Source organism: Triturus cristatus, chromosome 8 (assembly GCF_964204655.1).
Source record: "Triturus cristatus chromosome 8, aTriCri1.1, whole genome shotgun sequence".
NCBI lineage: Eukaryota > Metazoa > Chordata > Amphibia > Caudata > Salamandridae > Triturus > Triturus cristatus.
This window is the reverse complement of record NC_140591.1, coordinates 1677974708-1677996596: the sequence shown is the minus strand read 5'-3', so window position 1 is coordinate 1677996596 and position 21889 is coordinate 1677974708. Positions and strand designations below refer to the sequence as shown.

The following is a 21889-nucleotide window of genomic DNA, read 5'->3' as shown; positions in this document are numbered from 1 at the left end:
ACCTATGCTCTGGGGGGTGTCAGGGACTTCCAAAGTTTTGGCTCCAGAATCCTGAGTCTGGCTCGGCACAATAAGTGAACATTGTGAGCCAGGGTGCAGAAACCTGATGGGTGCATGAAAGGTAATCTCTCAGAAAGGGTGTAGCACCTTAAAGATGTTCATGCTTTGTGACAACTTCTGATTTTCAGAACTTGTTTGATCAGGAGTTGTGTAAAGCTTGGTTCCCTCTTAATGAATTGCCATTGGCAGAATACCCAAGAACCCAGATGATACAGAAGAAGACAGAGTCCATGGGGGCAATGGTCACCTAGGACTCAACAGGAGACATTGAGGATGTCACTTCAGCACCAGCAATGGGAGGTTGCCCTGGATATTGAAGCAAACTGGGAATAGTGGCCTCAAATTTTAGTCCTAAATGTAGGTCTGACATTTCCCAGATAGCTCAGTTCCTTTCTTCTGCAGGTGTTGCAATGCATTATGAGTTTGGGGGAGGAGCAGCAATGATTGTTGACAAATTCCAGATGCAGGTAAATAACAATGTTCACAGTGGGTGAAAGCAACTGAAGGGCAAGAAAAGAGAGGAGAGCTAGACTGATGAAACTGAAGATAGAGGATTGAGAGAAGAGAGATGTGGTAGAAAACATAAACCGCTGGAATTAAAGGTAACAAGAAGGCTGCAAGTAGGCGGATGACAAAGGAGGTTATGAAAGTGGAAAGGAAAAGTAGAAGATTTAAGGTAAGATGAAATGAGAACTCCAAAATCTCACTCTTGGGAGAATATCCATAAGTGGACTCCGTCTGGACTTGTTCTGTGGAATACGTATTGATCAGGGGAACAAGTAAGTCGAAGATAAGACGAGTATCATTAGAATATCGTTGCTGAAGTTTCAGAGGTGTCTGACATAGTTTACTCCAGAGGTGGTGTCTGACACCAGGGAGGCCATGCTTCTCTTCGTGTCTGCACATTTCCTCACTAGACTCTCGAGATCTGCTGTTGCCCGATGGTCCACCCGCTGTCTACAGTCCAGCAGTGGGAATCCTGACCAAGAACTTCGGATACAAGTGTGCTTCTCCAGTAGATTCGGAATGACATTCAAAGCCCTGACTCTGATTAGTGCCTAGAACACACTATTCTACATGTAGGCGCTGAATCAACCTTGGGGATAGAATATATCACTCCTGCTATGCTCTTTAAATCCACTGTTTGTAAGATATACAAGATATAGTACCAGCTGCTTTTTGATCCTTAGGTAAAAACTGGAATGCCAGCCATGTCCACCTCTAACACGGATGACAAGAGCTGGAACCTGCTATGAACCATGGCATGTCCCAGACTACTGGAAGATGCGTTACCCAAAGCCTAAAGCAGCTAGTACTAGTCTAGCCCCCCTACAGGCTGTGATGCTTTGTTGCCTACCTGATGTGTAGTTAGAAAGGTAGAAAAAGTCATCTGGGCTAGGGGCAACTATTAATCACATGGACTCCTGTCCGTAGTCCTAGAGTCTGCCCTTTTAGCAAGACTTGAGAAGTTAGGAACTTTTAGCAGCAGATGCTTCAACCTCCAGTGAGGTGACGACAGAGAAGAAAGCACAGGGACCACCGATGAGATGATGCTTCACAGAGAGAGATGAACGTAAAGTGACCACCGGTGAGGTGATGTTTCAACGACAGAGAAGAAAGCACAGGGACCACCGGTGAGGTGATGCTTCAACGACAGAGAAGAAAGCAAAGTGACCACCAGTGAGGTGATGCTTCAACGACAGAGAAGAAAGCAAAGTGACCACCGGTGAGGTGATGCTTCAACGACAGAGAAGAAAACACAAGGACCACTGGTGAGGTGATGCTTCAACGACAGAGAAGAAAGCAAAGTGACCACCGGTGAGGTGATGCTTCACAGAGAGAGAAGAACGCACTGGGACCACCGGTGAGATGATGCTCCACAGAGAGAGAAGAATGCACAGGGACCACCGGTGAGGTGATGTTTCAACGACAGAGAAGAAAGCACAGGGACCACCAGTGAGGTGATGCTTCAACGACAGAGAAGAAAGCAAAGTGACCACCAGTGAGGTGATGCTTCAACGACAGAGAAGAAAGCAAAGTGACCACCGGTGAGGTGATGCTTCAACGACAGAGAAGAAAACACAAGGACCACTGGTGAGGTGATGCTTCAACGACAGAGAAGAAAGCAAAGTGACCACCGGTGAGGTGATGCTTCACAGAGAGAGAAGAACGCACTGGGACCACCGGTGAGATGATGCTCCACAGAGAGAGAAGAATGCACAGGGACCACCGGTGAGGTGATGCTTCACAGAGAGAGAAGAACGCACTGGGACCACCGGTGAGATGATGCTCCACAGAGAGAGAAGAATGCACAGGGACCACCGGTGAGGTGATGCTTCACAGAGAGAGAAGAAAGCACAGGGACCACCGGTGAGGTGATGCTTCAACGACAGAGAAAAAAGCACAGGGACCACCGGTGAGGTGATGCTCCACAGAGAGAGAAGAAAGCACAGGGACCACCGGTGAGGTGATGCTCCACAGAGAGAGAAGAATGCACAGGGACCACCGGTGAGGTGATGCTCCACAGAGAGAGAAGAATGCACAGGGACCACCGGTGAGGTGATGCTTCAACGACAGAGAAAAAAGCACAGGGACCACCGGTGAGGTGATGCTTCACAAAGAGACAAGAGCGCACACGGATCTCCTGTGAAGTGATTCATTTCGGACAGCCCAGTATGCACAGTGGTCACTGGGGAGCTGCCGACGTGACAATCATTAGGATAGTCTAGAAGTGAGGAGACATTGGAGATAAATACCAGATGGGTAAAGTGTGACCCACTTGTAACCTGTATGTCTGAATTCCGCTTCTCATCCAACAGATGCAGCACTATATTAGAAACAATCCTTAGCACACGTAGATCATCATAATACGGTACAAGGAGTAATGATTGAGGAAAAAATGAAAGACAGATCAAGAATCCACAATTAACAGCGGGTTTTCTTGGTGTTCTTCACTCTTTTAATTCATATGATGAATTTCTTTTTGTAAGTCACTCATGTGACTGGCCGAGAATTTCAAAGCCAACACGTGTTTCGTCGCCTTCTGTTTTATGTACATGCGACTTTTTCAAGGCTGGATATGTAAAAGTTCAATGCCGTGTGGTGTTAATTCCAACCCACAACTTAACTCCGGCGTGGGGTAATGCAAATTTCTATTGAGTAGGTGCTGCGAAGCCCGTGCAAGGATCAGGAGTCAAATATTCCCAACGTATAATGTGAAGCCCAGTCTAATCCTATGACTGCCACACCACGCCGGATTCACCATATGAATTAAAAGAGAGAAGAACACCAAGAAAACCGGCTGTTAATTGTGGAGTCTTGACCTGTCTTTCATTTTTTCCTCAATCATCACTCATTTACCGTATTATGATGATCTACGTGTGCTAACGGTTGTTTCTAATATTCTGTGCTGCAGCCTGGGCTGCAGATTAGGAGTAGGGGGTGGTTCTCTCCTCCTTGTAGCACCGTCCCAATACAGTGTTGTTGTTCTACTTACAGTGAATATTTCTTTGGCGCCTTCCCTATGCCTGACACCACCTCCCTCCTTTGTTTGTACATAGATGCAGTACTACGGAGTTGTCTCCCTTGGAACTCCACCTCAGAGCTTCAACATGATGTTCGACAGCGGCTCATCCAATTTCTGGGTCCCCTCTGTGTACTGCAACAGCGCAGCCTGCTGTAAGTGGTCCATGTGCCAACAAACGTATAAACCAGGGTGCCCCCATCTTCTTTCTTATCTGGAAACAACCCTACATCCTCTAAATCTCCCTGTTGAGTTTCTGAACCACACACCTTTCAACAATAATACCAGCATCTATTTATTGGACCGTCTTTTGTGCTGTGGAGGGGATTGCAAAATCATGGCTGAGCTATCGATCAGCAACATTATTGACTATATTATAAAGGTATGCACATGTGGAGATAAGAATACTAACCCCACACTTTCCAACATACACAGAACCAGACCAATGAAGGTACTTAAGAGAGAACACAAGCTTTTAAACACAAAAGAAAACAAATCATGCTCCATGGTAGCTTTTTAAATAACCCAACAGCTATCCCAAAATATCATCAGCTCTCTTTGTACACTCCATCTGTCCATCCAATTCTAATAACACGTTACCATCACCGTAGTATCAGCTCGCAGGACATTCTCCTCCAGAGTTTCACATCACACTTCCGTCATCCACCCTAACCTTCCCTGTGTTTGTCTTCCTGGTCCTCTTATGGTATTTATTGCTACTGGTCATCATCCCACCTTAGTGTAATGCTGAAGGCACCATTGTATTTAGTAATTTTCCTTCTCTACATCTTGGTATTGGAATGTGTTCTTAATCCTTCTCACCTGAGCAATTCCAGCCAGACGTCCCGACTCATCGGAGTATCAAGTTTCCATCAGTTTCTTCATCCACCTTCTTATGTCTGGTCTGGTTTGGTATCGTCTGATCTCAGCTTGTCCTTGATGATAGGCACAGCAGTGACCACAGGCTCAACACACATCAGAAATAAAGATGAAGATAAAGATGTCGATTCCGATGTCGTTCGGAAAGCATTCGTATCGAATCTGTTCTGGAATGCTTTCCGGATGACTCAGATTGGGGGAGTCCAACTGAGCGATTTGGATGTATCCAGATGCTTCCGGATATGATTCGGACAGACGCCCATTGACTTCTATGGGAGTCTGTGTTCCGAATGAGAACACAGACTCCCATTGAAGAAAGGGGTGGTTGGGGACAATCTTGCATCCTATGGCGGGCACCCCATGGTGCCTGTCACAATGTGCTTGGTTGGAAATGGTGGCCCCTTGGGTACCCCAAGGGTCCGATTCATGGGATCCCAAAGACAGATTCTGGCAGCTAATGTGTTCTGGAGAAACTGATTCAGAACAGCTGTCCGAATTGGTCATCGTACTCGCTCGCTCAGAAACCGAGTCCATAGAGCTGCACGATTTGGCTCAGAAAGACGCGACCAGTCCCAATGCCTTCCAGAAATAATTCGGACAGCCCTACCGGTTTCCAGGCATCGTACTCGGTCTCTGGGAAGTCTGTAGAATTCAGTCGGAAACAATGATTCCGGATCGGATTTGGCAAACATGTATCCGATTCTCAGTCCTTCTGAACAACATCGGAATCAACCCCAAAATATTGTGAGACAGCAAAAGTCTGAGATCCAGGAGAAAGGAATTTCAAGGTAGAACTTTACCGAGTTGAAGGAAGGAGTGGGAGATGAGGAGTCTTGTGCATAGATATTCTGACCTGGGAAGCAGGCATTCCTAGTGTGCTGTCTAGATTAATGGGGAATCAAATGAGCTGTCTAGGCCAATGGCCAGGGTGAATATACTGCCCAAGGGTGTCCCCACATGCAAGGGTATTGCATGTTCTGATATGAGGACTTGGCTTTCCCTCACAGCTTCTCCCTGCTCTTCAGTAATAATTGCCTGTGGGCAGAGAGTGATTCTAGGAAGTGGTGGTTCCCAGCTGATTTCACTCCTAAGATGTTTCATACAGTTACATCAAAGCACTGCTTTGTCAGCAAACTTCAGTGAAACCTAAAACGAGAATTAGCTTTCTGTTTTAGAACAAAAGGCGATGACCTGTCTGACAATTCAATGGCCTCTACCAATTCCTAGCTAAATAAAATTAAATCCAAACCTTCTGTACCTTGTACCGCAAGGCTCTTTTCCCAAAAGTCTCTTCATCTATTTCTTCTCGACTTCCTTCTAGTTTTCTTCTCCTCTACTGTCCACACCCTCTCCTTCACCACCTCCATTTTACTGCTGCTCTATCTCCTTTCTTTAATATTCATACCCTCCCTCTACTATGATTACCCAGACCCTGTTTACTCTCTTCAACCTCTCCAACCTGTACCAAACTCCTCCACCAATCTTCCTCATACCCCTTTCTCCCTCTTCTCTTGTTCCTCCTCCACCATCATCCATCTCCTGATCCTTTCTTGGATTCTTCCTCCTCACCTACTACCATCTTCCCCTTCCCAACTCAACTTCTACTCCCCACTCCACCCCCTCCCACACTCCTTTCTACTCTGCACCACTCTATTGCCATCTCTTCACCTTGCTGCCTCTACTACTCATTCTTCTCTCCTTCACTCACACCATCACTACTTGCCCCTCCACACCCTGCCCCGCCACCTCATGTTGACCCCCAGGCTTGCCCTTCACACCCTTGTTCTTATGCCTCTTTCCCTTACTCTGTCCCAGGTGTATTAGTTCCTTTATTCTTTCTTGGCTTGTGTTCTTTTTCACCATGTTTTAATGTAATCCATGACCTTGCTTGCTCCTTGCAGTTGCCACTGCGTAAAGTGTGCTGACACCCTTGGGTAGAGGGATGCTATACATTAACCTCTTCAGTGCCCCGCCCTTTCCACGCCCTGTGCCGGGTGTTTCATTAGCGGGCGGGGTTCATGACGAGATAGTCTCGTCATGGGCACAGCGCAACCGCGCTTCATGACAAGACTATCTCGTCATGGGCACTGAAGGGGTTAATGCAAATAAATAAATATACAAACCACCATGGTGGTAGATGCTGCTCTGTACATCAACTCCAGTGCAGAGCTCCCGGCTTTATTTACGTCCGACTGCGATGCTCTTTAAGATCCCAACCGAGAAATCTCAGAAAGTCACCCTCCTCAGACCCCGCTCAAGCTCCTCTGGAGGCAGCATTGCCTCTAGATATATCTGCAGCACATGCTGATGCATCCACACCATACTGACACAGTCAGATTTATATCTTGGCGGATGGGTCACAGTGATTGTTTCCTATGGGATTCATATTTCACCCGGCGGGATATCCATCACCGTTGTGATAGAGTAACCCATCGCCCAAGATCTAAATCAGGCCCATTGGTCCCCCATGTTGCTAGCACTACTTGCTAAAGTAGGCTTCATATAATCGATTGTGACCGCACTGCGGGCATTTTACACCCACGGATAGATATTCCTCTGATGCCAACTTCTTCAACTGTTATGTTTATATACGTTTTTTTTTACCTAGCCGCACACTACAAAATAAAAATAATGCTTGGCACCAAAGGAAACATTAATATTTAGGCTCATCAATGACATTGAACGCACGTAAATAATATAAACAAACAAAATGTTAGCCAAGGTATAGTTCAGAAATATTTTTATTGAAAGAATATATTCAAATATTACAAAATAAGAGAAAACAAGAAAATTAACAAGTAAAAGTACATAGTAGAGTAAGTAATGGCAAAAATGATATGAAACACCAATATTTAAAAATAATTATAAGCAAAAACTGGCAAGTGATATGAAACGAGGCAATAAAAAGGGATACAAAATATAAATTAGAAGCATAAGAAAAAGGAAATTATGGAGGTTTAGGGACTTCTTGCTGTAACGGGGATAAAGACAGAGAAATACAAGCATTCAAATAAAAAAAAACGGTAACTGGAGTCCACAAGTCTCTTCGTTCAGCAGCTAAAGTTAGGGGATAAACAAAAGTCGTATCCAATCTGTGATTATAGCAAACAGCATACCACCAAGCCTTATAAGATAATTTGGAGTAATCCTTCCAATTTTTAGTTATTTGCTGGAATGCCACTGCTAATAACAAATCTATTATTCTAGTGCTACGGGTGCAATGATTCCAGATGGGAGAGAGACTCCCCAAAAAAATGTGTGAAAAAGAGAAGGAGTGAGTGGACGAAAATTTTTTATTAATTTGAGACCAAACTTGTTTCCAGAAACAAAAAGTAAAATGACAGCTAAAAAGCATGTGAAAAAGATCTGCATGTGGTGAGGAGCAGGACCAACACTTGTCAGACACTTCTGGAAAATGTTTGTTAAGAGTAAGTGGTGTAAATAGTAAACGATTATAAACAAAAAATAGTGTTTGTGTAGTATTCGCCGCTCTGGAAGATTTACGTATCTTCAACCACATCTTATCCCATAACTTAATGGGCCAAGAAATTGCAAAATCTTTTTCCCAATCTTCCTCTAATGTAGTTTTAATGCGAGGAAAGGAAATAGTGTGAAGAAAAGCATATATCGTAGCAGCCTTAGAGTGCTTAATAAGTAAAGAGTGCAGGGAAGTAGTATCAGAGGGTATATGAGGAGATGAAAGATGCAAACCAAGTTGAGCATCGTAGGCCTGTTGTAGTGCGTGTGTCAATAGCGAATATTTAGTTCGACAAGCGAGAGGTAAATTGACTTATTGTTAATTAAGATGGACGCGTTATGCCAGATAGGTTGATCAAAAAATGATAAAACAGGAACATCAGGAAGAATTTTGGAGGTATATTTAAGAATAGGAGTTGAAACAGACTGAGGTCTGCGAGAGAACATAAGATATTCTCTAAAGGAAAAGGGAGAAATAAAAGACTTCTCCAAGGTCAACCAGAGAGGGGAGGATAATGAGGAATCTTCAATCCAATGAGAGACTTGACGCAAGAGAAAGGATTTATGGTACAAAGTTCACCCCACCTTCCTTTTTGGAACGCATTAGCTTAAACAAAGACATACGAGATTTTTTGTGCCCCCATAGAAAGGAAGATGAGATAGAGTTTATTTTCTTGAAATATTTCAAGGGGATAGCAAGTGGTATATTGGAAACAAAACAATGGGAGAGAGCATCATCTTGATTGTGTCTAATCTTCCCCACCAAGACAAATAGAGAGGATGCCACTTGTTAGTGAGAGTGGTTAATTTTTGTATACAGTCTTCCATACATTTAGCGATTGTACCAGAAAGGGAGAAATGAAAATTAAGGCCCAAATATTTAATATAATCAGGACTCCAAGAAAAACCTGAAGCGGAGAAATCATCCCTGAAAGTTACTTTAGTCAGTGGTAGGATTTCACACTTATCCTTATTCAGTTTATATCCCGATATTTGGCCAAAAGAATGGACTTCATCTAAAAATGCAGGAAGAGAGGTATCTGGCTGGGAGATAAATAATAGGACATCATCCGCATAAGCGGCCATTTTAATGTCAGCAGTATGAAAATTAAAACCATGTATACTATCATTTTGACGGAGGCGCAAAAGGAAAGGTTCTAAAGCAAGATTAAACAAAAAAGGTGAAAGCGGGCAACCCTGTCTGACACCTCTGCCTAAGGAGAAGTAAGGAGATGAGCCGCCATTTGCAGAAATTGCTGCTCTAGGGCGGGAATAAAGGAAGGAAATTAGGGAGGAAGTTAGCCAAGGTATGAGATGTAAATGAGTGACTTCTTTTTAATGATTGTGTGGCAATTGGCTTTTAACTTGTATCCACAGCAAATCACAACAAATTCAACCCCTCGAGTTCCTCCACCTTCCAGGGGACCAGCACCAGCCTGTCTTGCGGCTACGGCACTGGAAGCATGACCGGGGTTCTGGGGTACGACACCCTCCAGGTAGGTGGACTGCTGACCATGGACAATGATAGCTGAGTGTGGTGGTAGTGTCAGAGACATGCTGCTTCTTTTGTGCTTTCAGTGCTTAATTTGAGCCAGTGGTTTCCAGTGCTCAGTAGCAGCACTTAACTGTCAATACTGAAGCTTGTGAGAGTCTGCCACAAGGTGGCACTATCTAGCTAGTTAAGAGATGACGACAACAACAGTTAATTATTTATCTACTGTACATTAAAAATGACTATCACTTGCCTCCCAAGCCAGTCTTAAAGCTTTGGGTGCATAAAGGAGTAAAAATTGTCACACTTGCAGGAGTGAGATGCTTGATAGTTGTGCTGTTTCTACCATTCGCAGCGCTGTCAGGGGTAATGTGTTGTGTTAGCTGCAGTTACTTCCTAACGGGAGCCCGGGAACTTATTTTGTTTTACAAATTATGCACTGTTGCTTTCAACAATGTCCTTAGGTTGGAGGTCTCACCATCACCGATCAGGTCTTCGGAGTAGCCTATACTGAAGCCAACTTCTTCTACCAAATGCCTTTTGATGGGATCCTGGGAGTGGCCTTCCCAAGCCTTGCCCAGGATCAAGCAACCCCTGTCTTTGACAACATGTGGAGCCAGGGTCTGCTGGCACAGGACCTCTTCTCGGTCTACCTGAGCCCGTAAGTCACAGCTACTCATAGGATCCATGTGTCAACACGTAAATGATCCCTGCATACATATGGTGTGAGTGAATTGGTGCATCCTTATTCAGGTTTGGGCTATCCGAATACAAAGTCAGCTTGTGATGTCCTTGAATAGAAGGAGACTTTGTACCAGCCAGCTCCAAGATCAGCACAGTCTAAGAGGTTCTTGAAGGACAGCTATCTATCCATCCATCCATCCATCCATCCATCCATCCATCCATCCATCCATCCATCCATTCATTCATTCATACATCCACTCATTCAATATTACCTGATTTATGTATAAACAATATGTACTTTACTTCATGAAAGTATTTTCACAGGTGAAAAAGTAAACATTGAATGCTCAAGTCCCCTGGAATGTCGTAACAGATTTTGAGCAACAAATAGCATTGCTCAATTAATGTTTCTAGCTAATTCAGCACAGAGGAGAGAGAAGTAGAATCCTCGGGCTATATACGCTTCATTTGAGAGAAAGTGGGATTCTGTAATCTGATTTTCAGCTGATAAAGCAAGGATTAGGAAATATCCATGAAAAAAGTACTCGAAGATGGAAATGCCCATGAAGAAGGGTGGTAAAAGAAAGAAGTCCATGAAGGAGGGTGGCTCTTGAGAGGAATGTCCATGAACCAAGATGCTGATAGAAGGGAGACTCCATGAAGAAGGAAGATTATAGAAGGGAATGTTCATGAAGACTAGTAAGGAAAGAATGGAATCAATGAAGGAGGATGGTTTTAGGAAGGAATGTCCATGAAGAAGGATGCTGATAGAAGTGAAGGTCCATAAAAAAGAATGCTGATATATGGGGAAGTCCATAAAGAAGGACGGCTCTAGACAGGAATGTGCATGAAGATAGATGTTGATAGAAGGGAATGTCCATGAAGAGGAGGCTGATAGAAGGGAATGTCCATGAAGAGGAGGCTGATAGAAGAGAATGTCCATGAAGGGGAGGCTAATAGAAGGGAATGCCCATGAAGAGGAGGCTGACAGAAGGGAATATCCATGTAGAAAGATGCTGATAAATGAGATGTCCATAAAGAAGGATGGTTCTAGACAGGAATGTCCATGAAGATGGATGGTGATAAATGGGAATGTCCAAATAGAAGGATATTGATACAATGGAATGCCACAAAGAAGGATGCTGATAGATGGGGATGTCCATAAAGAAGGATGGCTCTAGGCAGGAATTTACCATGAAGATATATAGTGATAGAAGGTAATGTCCAAGAAGAAGGATGCTGATAGAATGGAATGTCCATGAAGAAGGATGCCGATAGAAGGGCATGTCCATGCAGAAGTTGGCTTTAGAAGGCAAAGTTCTTGAAGAAGAATGCTGATAGATGGAATATTCAAGAAGAAGGATGCTGAGGGAAGGGAATGTCCATGAAAATGGCGTGGATTACAGTAATTGTCCATTGTGATGGATGCTAATAATGTCCTTTAAGAAGGATGGTGATAAAAGGGAATGTCCAGGAACAAGAACTTTAATAAAAGTGAATGTCCATGAATTGAGACGAATGGCTCTTGAATGGGATGTCCATGCAGAAATAAATTTCAATGAAAAAAGATTGAAGAGAATTTCGGTGAAAAGAATGGTTGTAGAAGGGAATGCCTTTAAAGAAGGATGGTCAATAAAGGCAATGCTGCTTAGGAAGGGTAGCTCTAAAAGTTAATGTCCAATACGAATTATGCTGATAGAAGTTAATGTTTATGAAGAATAATGTCAAGAGAAGTAAAATCCCATGAAGAAGGATGCCAATAGAGGGGAATATCCATGAAGAAGGATACAATCAGAAGGGAATGTTCATCAGACAGGGTCATGCAAAAAGAAAGATTTCAAGATAAAGAAATGCCTATGAAGAATGTTACCAATAGAAGGGAATATGCATGAGGAAGGATACTTATAGTAGATAATGTCTATGAAGAGTGATGCTGATCGGTGGGAATGCCCATGAAAAAGGTTGGCTCTAGCAGGGAACGCCCAAGAACAAAAATGACAATAGAAGGGAATGTCCATGAAGAAGGATGGCTCTAGGCAAGAACACCAAAGAATAAGGATGTAAATAGAAGGGAATGTCAAAGAAGAAGGATGCAGATACTAAGGAATGCCTACGAAGAAAAATGCAAATAGAAGGGAATGTCCAAGAAGAAGGATGTGGACACTAGGGAATGTCCAAGAAGAAGTATGCGGATACTAGCAGATGTCCAAGAAGGATGCAGATAATAAGGAATGCCCATGAAGAAGGATGCAGGTAAAAGGACATTTCCATGAGGATCAAACCCGAAAGAAGGAAGTGGTAATTGTAGTATTGAATGTGATTTGTATGTGCTAGGGAGCCATGTATTTACAAACCCATGGCTTAGTCCTGGTGAGAACATAAGTGTATCTAGCAATATTGAAAGAGGCTGGATGGACTTGATTGGAAATTCATGTATTTGTCTGAATTCTGCAGGTTTATTTTGGTGTGGAATTTACATGGATCATGCATCTCTCTTGGTAAAGGCAGGTTATGGAAAGGTTGGTGGTATCTGACCTATCAGGTGTGCATTAAGGTTGTAGGTAAAACTGTGCGGAGGGAAGTTCATGGGACTAGTGCATTCTTGTTCACAGGCTAAACATTAGTGTTTGGTTATTCACATGTCTTCATTGTGAAGCGAGGCCATTTAAGGGGGAAGAGTCCTGTGTATGGATCTACCTGCCCCTGGGGGGTTTGTACCTGGCTTTTAGGGTGGTAGTTGAAAGCTTGGGAAAGGCAAAATTACCTGGGAATTTGTGTTGTGAAACCATAAAACGTTTTTTGAGACGATCTTGAACGCCATCTCCCTTTGATTGGCGTTCAGTTTAGATCATTGAAGATCAGTGGGCTGTGGTCTGGGCATCTTTGAATGACCATGTTCCACGCATATGGTTCAGGGATCTTTAGATCTTTGAAGGACAAGTTCCACACATAGGGTTCAGGTATCTTTAGATCTTTGAAGGACAACGTTCCACACATAGGGTTCAGGTATCTTTAGATCTTTGAATGACAATGTTCCACGCATAGGGTTCAGGGATATTTAGATCTTTGAAGGATGTTGTTCCACGCATAGGTGTTGAGATCTTTTGATCTTTTAATGATCATTTCTGGGAACTCTGTTCAGATGGCATTACCAAAGCAAAATTGGTGATTTTTAACCGTAATAGTCTCTTGGTACTACATGAAAAGAAAGTCAGTGGAGTGATGATGTAAACACTAGGCCAGCGGAGCCTTGAGTCTGGAATAATGTCACCCTGGCTTATGTCTCAGTGTTGAGTAGGTGATGGCCATGTTAATGTCTGGTATAGATGAAAGAAAGTGGCAGAGGGTGTTCACTAGGACCAATGATTCCAGGGATAAATGTCAAAGTGCCACGGTAGTGTTACTCTTCCCATAACAAGCATGTGGGATGGCACTGGGCACAACTAAATTCATCATTTCAGGCAGAGATCAGGTCAAAACCTGAGACAGGAGCCAGGACAGAGATAGGCACAGGGATCTGGGCAGTGTTGAAGACTGAGAACAGAGCAGCAGAGCAGAGCGAGATTGGGGCAGTGGGTGACACAGATCAGAGGTGTACTGTAGTCAAAGTACCACCTGGTATTTAACACAGAGTTCAGGTAATTTGGGTAGAGACTAGGTCAGTATTAGGGATGGATTACAAGGTATGGCAGACAGAGTCTAGGGCAGTTTTGCACGCAGAGATTGGGGCAGTATTTCAGACCGTGAGTAGAGCAGTCAAACCACTGTGGTTGAAAGAAAAATATGTAGTCTTTAAATGTAATGAGGGATGGAGGAAACCCAGAGGTCGAGCAGTGCACACCAGCCTCTGCAGTCTTCTCCAGTGAAAAGAACATTGAGAAGGCAGTTTTTCCGATTGAGGTAAGTGATGTAGAAGTAAGGCAGTACTGAATTTCACTGAGAGTAGACACCTTTGCGGATGAGGTGCCTGGGATATTGATCGATGGGTATTACTAGACATTGCTCAGGTTGCACGTACAAAAGGTGATTCAAGGATGAATGTGACACATTCAAACCCATTCTCGAGGATTTACCCTTTCTGATGTCATCACTTAAAATGTCTGAACAGCGACTTCTCCTTGGTCTTCACAGGAGCGGGCAGAGCGGGAGCGTGATCACCTTTGGAGGCTATGACACGAGTTACTACACCGGGAACATGAACTGGATCCCTCTGTCTGCTGAGAGCTACTGGGAGATCACCTTGGACAGGTAGGTCCTTCATCTACTGGTCTTGTGAGCAGAATCGCAGATGCTCAGGGGTATCACAGAAGCTTTTGATGTTGGTCATTGAGAGCCAGGGTAAAGCAGTAAAATAGGCTAAATGGATCCGATGATACATAAGACACCACAAACTCAAAGCCCAAAGTGATGAGCAGGACATGTGAAATTTCTAATCTTCATCATCCTCATCCGTAAGGTGCAGTTGAGGCTGTGTCGCATGCCATTAGAGGGCCTGTCCAACTTCGGAGAAGAATTGGTGAGAAAGGCTTGGGTTTGAAATGGCTTACTGCACCTGGATTCCAATTACGTTGCTGTTTGGGGTTAAATTTCCAATCTTGCGTCACAGAATGAAGGAGTTGATGCAGTATGAGGAATTTGTACACAATTGCAAATTCAGGAATACGGCGGGTTGTTATCCCGTTTCGTGAATGGTTCGTCATGTAAACAGTGGTAAAAACAAAACAGAGGTCTTGCCTGCACCCCTCTTGCTTGCTGTCCTCTCTATTTCCATCAGTTACATTTTAAAATGTACGGTAAAATGATTTTGCATGAAGAATGTTCCACCTGTTGCAATATCTGCATATGCACAATTTCTTATTGGGAGTACTCCTGGAAAACATACTCAGTACTTTTCCAGAACTACTACTCTTCACTCGACCTGAACTGTGACCATTAGCAACACATTTTAAATACCCACTGAACCAGTATTGCTTCCACAAAACACAGGGGGGGGGGGGGGTGTCCACACCATGGAGGTTTATTAACAAATGAGACAAATATCAAGTCAGATTAGTTGGCGATATCCGCTACCTTTGCGAGATGTGCTAGGGAAATACAACATACATTCAGGATTCATGGAAATACCACATACATTCAGGATTCATAGAAATACCACATACATTCAGGATTAATGGAAATACCACATACATCCAGGATTTATGGAAATACCACATACATCCAGAATTTACTGAAATACCACATACATACAGGAATTATGAAAGTCTCACATACATACCCCAATTATGGAATTACTACATGCATACTGTACTTATGGAATTACCACATAGATAAAGAAATTATGGAAGTACCACATACATACAGTAATTATGGAATTACCACATGCATCCAGTAATTATGGAAGTACCATATAGATAAAGGAATCATGGAAGTACCACATACATTCAGGAATTATTGAAGTACCATATACATACAGGAATTATGGAAGTACCACATACATACAGTAGTAATGATATTACCACATGCATCCAGGAATTAGGGAAGTACCACATACATCCAGGAATTATGGAAGTACCACATACATACAGGAATTATGGAATTACCACATACATACTGTAGTTATGGAATTGCCACATACATAAAGTAATCCTGGAAGTACCAAATACATACAGGAATTCTGGAAGTACCACATACATACATACAGTAATTATGGAATTACCACATACACACTGGAATTCTGGAAATGCCATATACATACTTGAAATATGAAATTAGCACATACATACAGTAATTATGGATTTACCACATACATACAGGAATTATAGAATTACCATATATTTCTGAAAGCGGGTTTCATCCGGCTTGGCCACAGCAGGCCAGCTGATGCCCTACTGCTAGGTTCATGGTGATGGAAAGGCTGTCCCCCCAGGGGGGGAGGGGTGCTTATCAAGCAGTCTGTTGGAGCCCTGGAAAGCCAGGAACAGCACAGAGTTTGTGCAAATCTATAATCCTTCTAAGGGGGTTCGCATCAGGATTTCAGATCTATTTCACTGGCTAGGTATGTGTGAGAGCTATGATCACCACAGGTATACAAACAAATTGAAACATGCACATTCAGGTGAGACACCCTGGCATACTTAAGACGAGTGTTAGTACACGTGGGAAAAACGTCAATAAAAGTTACCGCCATGCTTCACAAATCTTAAAAAGGAGATGTATTTACCGGAGGGCGTTCATTTTTTAACCATATAATTCACCACACAAGGAACAGGAGCGGATGTCTGTGTCATGTCAGCATCCCTGGAAGGGACTGACTCACAAAGTAAACTCACACCAAAAGTCCAACTTTACTACTAGTAGTGTTAGACTTTAGCTCTAAACTTAGACTTTTGGTCTTAATTTACCTTTGTGAATTGGGCCCCAGATACTTACGTCATTTCCACTTCACGGTTGAACAAGAGAAGACTAGTGCTCAGTAGGCGTGGTTAGATCTTCCGGCATCTTGATACGTCATGTCTGCTTCTCCCCCCCAGCATCACCATGAACGGGAACGTCATCGCCTGCAATGGAGGATGCCAAGCCATCGTGGACACCGGGACCTCCCTGATCTCAGGATCCTCTTCCGGGGTGGGCAGCATCCTCAATGCGATTGGAGCTTCCCAGAACTCCAATGGGGAGGTAAGTGGCACGCGCCCGCGTCAGGTCTAGAAACAGGTCCCCCCAGAAGGATGGGGCAGGAAGAGGCGCTGTAGGTACCTTCACTGTCCTTTGTATTATGCAATCTTAAAAGCACCCAGAGGCAGACTTTGTAAAGAAACAGCCAAATATGTTTGTATTAGTTCCATGCTGATGGTTCCTCTATAACATGTTGTTGTTTATGAGGTTAAGTGAACATTGAAACATTTATAAACACACAGCACTGACAATAATCATATCTCTAAATACCCACGCCCAAATGGACCAAACTCACCAAGACAAGGCAGCATTTATTGGTAAATCCTCGGTTGCAATACAATGGGCTCGCTCCCGTTTCACCGTGCACTCAGTTCATGGGCATTTAATGTCCACATCTTTACTTCTTTCGATAGGGGGTCACACACTTCCTGCTGAACGACGCATTTCGGCCTTAGGCGACATTTTTCTGGTCTTCTGCAGGACTGATATATGTGAGACAGTTTATAAATTAGTGCATATCACATACGTATCACTTAATACATATCCCTACAGAGTCATAATATTTAGAACACGTAGCATAGTGACAGATTTACAACTGTTTTGTTCATTTTATTAGTCTGCTCTTCGTTCATGAAAAGACAATTCATGAAACTCTGAGATGAACCTTGAGTAGATTTTTACTTAGAAGCAGTTGCTCAAAACCTGGAGGAACGATTTGGTAGTTTGTTTCAACTAAGTGCTTGACTTTAGACATGCCGGTAATCTGCAGGTAACTGAAAGTGGAGTGAGGCTTCACAAAGGAGGGGTGAAGCAGATGGGGATCAGCGGAGAGCAAACACGTGGGATGTAGGGAAGGTTTAGATAGAAAGGGAGCAAAGGAGGTTGGATTGAAGGAGGGGATGAGGAGGGGTAGGCAGGATGTTAAGAGGAGTAATTTATTCATTTATTAAAATATATATCTAAATAATTTCAATCAACAGAAATATATGCTGCTCTCCAGGAAATCAAAATATGTTCTTACGTTTTTAATGGGCTTCTGACAAACATCGACGCGTTTCAACCCCCAGGTCTTTCTCAGCTGGAGAGCATCCTGGCTGCAATTCCTCACTTTGTAGACCTGATAGAGCATTTCAAATTCTGAGAAATGGAATGAGGGTGTTCACAGAAATGTAAAAATGCAGTTATTAGCCCATCTGCTTTTTCTGTACAGTGCTCTGATGCTCTTGAGTCCTGGTTATTGCTATGAAAAAAAAAATATATATAAAAAATGTGTATCTAAAGGTCAGAAAGTGAAAGATAGTCGTCAGAGGCTTTGCCTGAGAGTGAAGGCAAACAGAGGTGTGAATGTGAAGACTGCGGAAGACCTGTCAGTGAATTTGTTTCAGATGGAATTTTAGAGATACCAGAAGAAAGAGAAACCATGATGCATTATGGGAGAAGACAATGAGTTGATTTTCAGAATGCCTTTGTGGGTAGAGTGGTGTTGGTCAATGAAGATTTGGGGCTAACCTCACTGAAAGAGTTAGCGCCAGATAACTCAAAAGATAAGAGGCAGAGGCAGGATGAAGAACAAGTAAGAAAGGGTAAAGACCAGTGTCAAGCAGTTGTCAATGGTGCTGGAAAGAGGAAACAAGGGATAAGGTGATGTCTTACAAGAGAGGTCTAGCACCAGGGCAGCTGTTTAGGGTATGGAGTCCTGTACCAGTGAGGAGAGTGCATTGCACTATGATGGGGCATAGAAGCAGAAGCAAGCGCTTTGCACGAGAGACAATGCGAAAGGTCTAGGATATGTAAGCAATAGTGTGGAGTAGACGTCAGAAAGGAAGATGCAGAATAGCAATGACCAGTAATTACAGCCCATGAAGGGTGTGGTCTGAGGCCTTCAGTAAAGAGCTTCCAGGTCATTATCCTCTTTAACCTTTGTAAAGAGTAGCATATTCATGTCATCTTAATTCCTATTTTCCTTTATTAACAATATTATAGTATTGTAGTTACAACAACAATAGGAAGAACTTGTGTGCCCAAACAGATCCCTAACAGATTCCTTGTCCTTTCTTCTCCCCCGCCAGTACCAAGTGAACTGCAACTCCATCGGCTCCCTGCCTGACATCGTCTTCAACATCAACGGCGTTGGTTACCCAGTGCCTGCCAGCGCCTACATCAATGAGGTACCGCTCTTGCTTCTTACCACCTGATTTAAAATGATGCGGCAATGAGAAATCTCCTGGTTTGTCGTTATAGAGTTGACCTTGCCTTTGGAGGAGTAGCCTCTAGTGGGGAATCCATGGATGGATGGATACCATCCCCAAGCGTAAGGGGGTGCAACTGGGAGAAATACCTTCATTTCTCTGCGTTTTTCCTTTCTGCAGCACACATAGAAAGAGGAAAAAGACTCGTGACTGTTTTTGTGCAAGGAGGTTTTCCTTCCTGCACAAAAATAATTACCCCACAGCGCAGGCACCCTTTCTCCATCGTGCAAAGGTACCTGTGTTGCGGCATGGCACCCCATTGTTTACTAATGCAGGGGGAAAGGACCGGAATGCAGCAGGGACGGGTCCTCCTTTTGAGGAGAGGAGCGTCGCCCCACAAGCCCCGGCGCTGAAAATAAACAGTCGTAAAGTTTATTTATCACCGTTGGATTTTTCAGCAACCCATCCCGAACGAAGTGTCAGGACGGGGTAGGCCAGTGCTGCTGAGTGGCAGCAGCAGGGAGCTGTGCGCTTTCAATTGCGCCTGTCTTTTTGGCCTGCCATCTTTTGACGGCCAACCGGACATGCGCATTTTAGAGTTCTCTAACCTAGATGTCTGAGGCAGCTGGGTAAGAGAAAGTGCCGGCCTCCAGTGTTCCTAGGAGTGCTGAGAGAGGCCGCTCTATCCAACTCTAGCGCTGCTTTCATGCTGTGAATCAGGACCTTCCTGGAAGACACCCGAGGGAGGAGGACGTTGCACTACAAAGGTAAGTGAATTAATTTTTTGTGAAAACCCCACCGCGACTCCTGCTCCACCATCCTTGGGGCACGCTGCCCCCACTGCATATCTGATAGATACGGCGCATTTCCGCCCTTTTCTTTTGCCGTCAGGCAGCGCAGCAGGAAGGCCTGCGGCACTGCCCTATGGCATCATCTTGTAAATAAGACCCACAGTTAATATGTCCTTTGCAACAAGAGTTTGTGTACAATTTAAGGGGCATATTTACAAGCCCTTATCACCACAGGAACATCATTTTTAGCAATGTTCCTTTGACGATACGTGCCTCGCATTATTTACAAGGTGCCATTAAGCCGCTTAACACAGTTTTGTAAATAAGGCACCTTTTCATGCTATACTTAGCGTGAAAGGGGTGGGCAATGAGTGTTGCGGTGAGCATTCCGCCACAACACCCATTGATTCTGATGCTACCCCCTATTTTAAAGGGTGGTGTAAATATGGGGCAGCGCCAAAATTAAGACCAGGGAAAACCTGGTCTTAACATGGTGAAATGAGGAGAAATTATGTATTTCTCCTTATTTTTGCTGTTTCCATGTGTGCTGCATTATGCAGCACACAGAGAAACAGCAAATCACCATGAGTGATTGTTTATGCGCAGGAAGGATTCCCCTCTTGCACATAAACAATCATTACAAAAATTACAATTTCCAACTTCTATGTGTGCTGTACATTGCAGCACACATGAAAGTTACAAATCGCCATTTGGTGTACCTTTCTGCACATAAACAATCATTCCCTCAATGCAGGCACCTTTGTACTAAGGTGCAAGGGTGCCTGCGTTGGAGTTAGGCAGCTTAATTTAGCGCTGGGGGAAATGCAGGGGTGCGCTGTATGCTTGTAAATACAGCGCATCCCAGCATTTTCAGAATGATGGAGCGTGGTGTTAGCATTTTGTGCTTGACACTACGCTCCACCATTCCCTTGTGCATATTTTGCTAAGGGCCATATGTACAAACCCCTATAGCCATTGGAACGTCTCCTTTTTTGACATTGTGGTTGCAATAGTGGGTTTGCCTTATTTACAAGTCAGCGTTAAGCCACTTATGGCTTAACGCTGCCTTGCAAATAAGGCACCCTTTCTCGCTATGCTTCGTGTGAAAGGGGAGGGCAATGGGTGTTGCAGTGGGCGTTCCACCACAACATCCATTGATTCTGACGCTGCCTCCTATTTGCAAGGGAGGCGTAAATAGGAGGCAGCGCCAGAATTAAAACCAGGGAAACCTGCTCTTAACCTGGTGAAGCGTGGACATTTTTTTAATTTCTCCTTGTTCTTGCTGTTTTTATGTGGGCTGCGTTGTATCCAGGAATGGGCCAGACAGTGAATGCAGAGGCTTGTGTTCGCAGTTTCAAACTAGCCCTCCTTGTGAGATCCGCCTGGTGCAGGGTTTGAGGCGTCCTTCCACAATATTTTTGCACTGATCAGTTTTCTAAAAGAAAGGTTTTGTAAATCAGGCTGTACATGTTCAAGACACAACTTTGGACCACAGCAGACACACTGACAGAATTCAGAATATCACGAGAACCAGCAGCCTGGGCAAACAAAACTCCATATTCTAATGCATGTTCTGCTAAATTCTTTCTATGACTTTTGTCCCACAGAACTACTGCACCAGCAACTTCCAGACCATGCCTGCTGGCTTCTGGATCCTGGGAGACGTCTTCATCAGGGAATATTACGTCGTCTTCGACAGAGCTGGCAACTACATCGGTCTGGCCAACGTCGCCTGAGGATGAACGTGTTCCAAAGCCTTTTATATTTGAGGAGTGAAAGTTGAATGAAAGGAGCAGGCCTGCTCTAGACACATGACTGCTCTAGACACATGACTGTGTGTCCATCAGTCCTGGAGAGAGCAATAAATCATGTCACTGAATGCACAAATAATTGAATGACTGCTTCTTCATTGAAGGTGTGGACATGCAAGTCATGAATCATACATGTAGGCCACACACACCACAGAGCTAACTTCAATGGTAGAGCCAAAGGGAGCAATGGCCAGAAAAGCCGGCTCTGAGGGCTTTTTGAAAAGATGTTAGTGACCTTTGAAGCTGTAAGTAGAGGCGACACCAGAGCATTGGCACCCGTGTGGTGGACCTTGAGCGCCATGGATGCATCG

At 43.8% G+C, this 21889-nt stretch overlaps 1 protein-coding gene across 1 annotated transcript in view; it reads left to right on the top strand.

The window, feature by feature from the left end:
• Positions 1-21657, top strand: part of LOC146808577 (pepsin A-like) — a 32663-nt gene extending 11006 nt beyond the window's left edge. The window contains exons 3-9 of the mRNA XM_085623601.1: positions 3621-3738; positions 9317-9435; positions 9896-10092; positions 14247-14363; positions 16646-16790; positions 18857-18955; positions 21375-21657. Of these exons, the coding sequence (XP_085479727.1) occupies positions 3621-3738; positions 9317-9435; positions 9896-10092; positions 14247-14363; positions 16646-16790; positions 18857-18955; positions 21375-21503 (924 nt within the window). The 3' untranslated portion in view covers positions 21504-21657. The remainder of the gene's footprint in view (positions 1-3620; positions 3739-9316; positions 9436-9895; positions 10093-14246; positions 14364-16645; positions 16791-18856; positions 18956-21374) is intronic.
• The last annotated feature ends 232 nt before the right edge of the window (positions 21658-21889 follow it).